The sequence below is a fragment of the Quercus robur genome, chromosome 3 (assembly GCF_932294415.1).
Source record: "Quercus robur chromosome 3, dhQueRobu3.1, whole genome shotgun sequence".
In the NCBI taxonomy this organism is placed as follows: domain Eukaryota; kingdom Viridiplantae; phylum Streptophyta; class Magnoliopsida; order Fagales; family Fagaceae; genus Quercus; species Quercus robur.
Window position 1 is genome coordinate 6,189,235 of NC_065536.1, and position 4,549 is coordinate 6,193,783.

Consider the following 4,549-nt stretch of genomic DNA (forward strand, 5'->3'; position numbering starts at 1 on the left):
AATTATGAAATTATGATTACCATTATATTTATATCAGCTCAAAATAACTTCTTTAAACAACTCGGAAATTTATGTTTATTTATTTATTTATTTTTTTCATCTTTTCCTTTTGATTAAAAAAAAAAATTTAATTCCATTATGAGTTGAACTTTAAGAACTAAAAACTTTTAATAATGTTAAAACACCAAAATTTTCCTGAATTTTTAAATTGATAGTTGTAATAAGAGCGATATCAATTTCATATGGATTCATTATCGAGGATTCGAGATCACTTTTATTGTACTCCATCGCTCTAGCTCAATAAAATATGCAAAAATAAAAAAGTTGCAAAAATTTTCCTTTCATTTGGATGCTTGCCTTTAAAAGGATTAAAATATTATGTTTTTTGTTCTTAAATAATTGTCCAAATATTTGTTGAGGTTTCAAATATTTTTCATTGCCAACAGAATTAAAATTTAGTCGTTTTTACAGTCGCATCGAGTCTTACTCTAAGTGATATGAGTCAATTTTTAAGCATGGAACTTAGATCCGGACCGGACCGTACGGTTGGACCGTAAAACCCTCGAACCGTTCACATCTACGGTCCATTTAAGGTGAAGAACCGTTCCATGCGAAAAAAGCATGGAACCGTACGGACCGCGGTCCGACCGTCCGGTTCTGTGAACCGTGAACGGTTTGGACGGTTCAAACGGGCTGCCTTGTTTTGTCTCAAAACGGCGCCGTTTCGTCCCTTTTTTTTTTTTTTTTTTTTCCCCCCCTAATACGGCGTCGTTTTGGGCTTTCTGAAATCTGAATACTGATTGAATACCCTCAATCCCTTTACCCTTAAACAAAACCCTCATTCGTTTCTGCCTCTTCCTCACTCTCTCAATCATTCTCTCGTCTCTGCCTCCCTCCGTCGTCGACGTCGCCGTCGCGCTCAGCTCAGCCCACTCTCAATCGCGCCAACTCTCACTCCCACTCCTAATCCCAATCCCAATCCACCATCAACAACAACAACGGTGGCTCTCGCCTCATCCTCTGCCAGTGGACACCTCTCTCTCCCACCCTCGCTGCTGCCGCCGCCGCCACCACCGACTCCGGCTTCGGCTCTGCTGACACCCCAGAAGAAAGTTCCGCTACACCCCAGTAAGTGTGTATATGTTTGTGCATGTATTTGTGGACATGGGGATTTGGGTTTGTGTCGGTGTTTGAGGACTTTCTGTGGGTTCTTCAGGACTTTCTGTGGGTTCTTTAGGCTAGTAGTTTTAGTTTAGCAAAAAAAGTTTTGATTTTGAATATGAGTATTGAGTTCATATCTGCAATTTTTTTGAAGGGTTAGGTTCCTGTAAAGTTTCACTCTTTTAGTATAGTTTCATTTCCATGATTTTGTTGGTATGTGCATTCTTCAATTTTAAGAGCTTCGTTGAGAGTGTTTACTAAAAAGTATGAGAAATTTTGATCAATTTTATTTTTCATTCATAAAATTGGATAATTCTTTGATCACAGTTTTACTAATGAGAAATGTTTCTGTTCAAATTTGTGTTCGTGTTGTCTGAAACTGTATTCTTAGTAATGCAGAAATTATAATCTGATTAAGGTTTATTCTTCCATTGTATAATCTTAGCGGTATGAGTTGCTTCCTAACTATTAATGCAGTATCGTCACAAGATTAGGATGTCTTTGTAGTTCTGGCATTCTTGCTTTGATGTCTTTAGCATTTAAAAACATTGTTGAAAATGAGAATTTATTAATTTTAGAGCAATCAATAATTACAATAAAATTTTCTTTTCTGTCATGTATCCTACTGTGAGTTGTTTTCAGTTTGGGAGTCGTAGCTTTGTTGTCTATGTAACATACCGCTGATTTATTTTATTTAAGCTTACTGAGATTTATCTGTGGAAACTTTGACAGCATTATGGGAACTTTCTGAATATAGTTGGTGTATTTATGTGGATAGAGTCTGTTGTTATGTTTTAATTTGTAGTGTCTTTACTCTTTTTTTACGGTTGGTAGTGTTTTAATGTGTATGAAGTTGTGGTTTTTTGAATATCTATATTTCAAAAATTGATGGGTCTATGCGTGTTTGACTGTTGTTTAGTCTTTTAGATTAAAATGGAAACAGAGACCGGGTCTACTCCATCACATGAAGTTGATTCCAATGTAGTGGAATCTTGCTCAAGAGTAAGGGAAAAGGTTGATCCGGCTTGGGAACATTTTAGCCTTGGGTCAGATGAGAAGGGACGGAATACTTTTACATGTGTGTATTGTAGGCAAACATATAAAGGTGGGGGTATTAATAGGATGAAAAAACACCTTGCGGGGATAAAAGGTGATATTGGATCGTGTAAAAAGGTTTCTCATGATGTGAGACACCAAATGTTGGAATATGTGAAGGAGTTTGAGTTGAAGAAAAAAGCTGAGAAACAACGTCAAGAAGAAATGTTTAGTGTGCCTTCTACAAATAGTGATTTGCAAGAAGATGATGATGTTCAAGAAGTATTTAGTAGTGGGTTGCCTAAAAAACCTGTTTTAGGTAAAAGAAAGGGTACAAAGCTAGGGGATAATTACTTTGCTCCAAGAACTACTCCAGGAGCTCAACTTGGTCTTAAAAGTGTATTCCAAAGCAAAGAAAGGGTGAGGCAAGCTGATATGGCTGTTGCAAGGTTTCTGTATGACAATTGTATTCCTTTTAATGTAGTGAATTCAGTGTACTACCAAATGATGATTGATGCTATAGCTGCTGCTGGTCCTGGTTACAAAGGTCCATCTTATCATGCTGTACGGGTCCCTTTGTTGAGGGATAATAAGAAAGAAGTTCAGTTGTTGGTTGAGTCACAACGTAGGCATTGGGCAGAAGTTGGATGTACACTTATGGCTGATGGTTGGACAGATACTAGACATAGGTCATTGATTAATTTCCTTGTTTATTGTCCTAGGGGAATGGTATTTGTAAAATCAGTTGATGCCTCAGATATTGTGAAGAATACCAGAAACTTGTTTAAATTGTTTGATGAAGTAGTTACATGGGTTGGTCCAAAAAACATAGTTCACTTGGTTACTGATAATGCTTCCAACTATGTATCTGTTGGTAAATTGTTGTGTGAAAAGTATAAAACTATTAGTTGGTCTCCTTGTGCAGCATATTGCCTGAATCTTGTGTTGCAGGATATGGGGAAGATGTCTCATGTGGAGAGACTAAAAAATCGTGCAACCAAAGTTACAGTTTTTATTTATAATCATGTAGCTTTGATTGCTTGGTTGAGGAAGAGACCTGGTTGGACAGATATTGTACGTGCAGGAGCAACAAGATTTGCTACTACTTTCCTTTCATTTGGAAGCCTTCATGTGCATAAGCATGACTTGCAAGCCTTAGTGACTAGCAAGTTCTTTGTGGACAATAGATTGGCAAGAGAGTCAAAGACAAAAGAAGTAGTTTCTATCATATTGGATAATTCTTTTTGGGATGATATTAATGTTCTTGTCAAGATTTCATCGCCACTCATTCGTTTGTTACGAATTGCTGATTCTGATCAAAGGCCTGCAATAGGATATGTGTATGAGGGCATGCATAGAGCACGGTTGGGAATCAAGAAGATCTTCCGAATGAAGAAGCACTTGTACAAGCCATACACCTCAATTATAAAAAACCGTTGGGACAAGCATTTGCGTAAAGATCTTCATGCTGCTGCATATTGGTTAAATCCCGCTTTTCAATATGATGAGGAGAATTTTTGTCGGAAACCAGTAGTAAATATGGCTATTTTGGACTACATTGGGACAAAATATGATGGTGATCAAGAAAAGGTAATTAGGGAAACCCAATATTTTCGGGACCGTATTGGGAGCTTTGATAGAGATCTTGCATTGTCAACAAGCAAGACCACTCATCCAGGTGAGAAGTAATTAGTTTACTTTAGTACTATAAACAAATCTTAGTTTCTTTGTTCATGTTAAAAGTTAGTTTTGTCACTATAATTAGAATAACTAAAGTGATTATTTAATTGAAAGTTTGTTTGTTTATGTTGATTAATATTAGATTACGTTGTGTTATGAAAATCAGATGAATGGTGGAAGTTGTGGGGTACTGATGCTCCAAACTTGCAAAAATTGGCAATTAGAATCCTTAGCCAAACTTCCGCCTCTTCTGGATGTGAGCGTTGTTGGAGTTTATTTGATCAAATACATTCTAAGAGGAGAAATAGGTTGGAGCATCAAAGGCTCAATGATCTTGTATTTTGTTAATCATAACTTGCGATTGAGACATAGGTAATTAAATGCTATATTTTGTCATTATATTAATTTTTAAGAAGTCATTTATATAATGTAATTGTTAGTTCCTAATTATGTTCAAATTCCAATAATGAGCATGACATTTTATGCAGGCTTTACAACAAAAAGCTTAATTTTGATCCCATTGATTATGCAAGTATCGACAAAACTGATTTTTGGGTATTTGTGGAAGAGGAAGACCCGTATCTTAATTATGAAGAGTTGGAGAATGCAATTTATGAAGAGGGTGCATATCCAGCAAATGTAGAGGCTTCTTCTAATATTGAAGGTTAGTTTA

General features: G+C 36.3%; 1 protein-coding gene across 1 annotated transcript; it reads left to right on the forward strand.

The window, feature by feature from the left end:
* Nucleotides 1-1,931: 1,931 nt before the first annotated feature.
* Nucleotides 1,932-4,224, forward strand: LOC126719146 (uncharacterized). Its single transcript, XM_050421731.1, has 2 exons — nt 1,932-3,874; nt 4,043-4,224. The coding sequence occupies exons 1-2, from the start codon at nt 2,095-2,097 to the stop codon at nt 4,222-4,224; spliced, it is 1,962 nt and encodes a 653-aa protein (XP_050277688.1). The 5' UTR covers nt 1,932-2,094.
* The last annotated feature ends 325 nt before the right edge of the window (nt 4,225-4,549 follow it).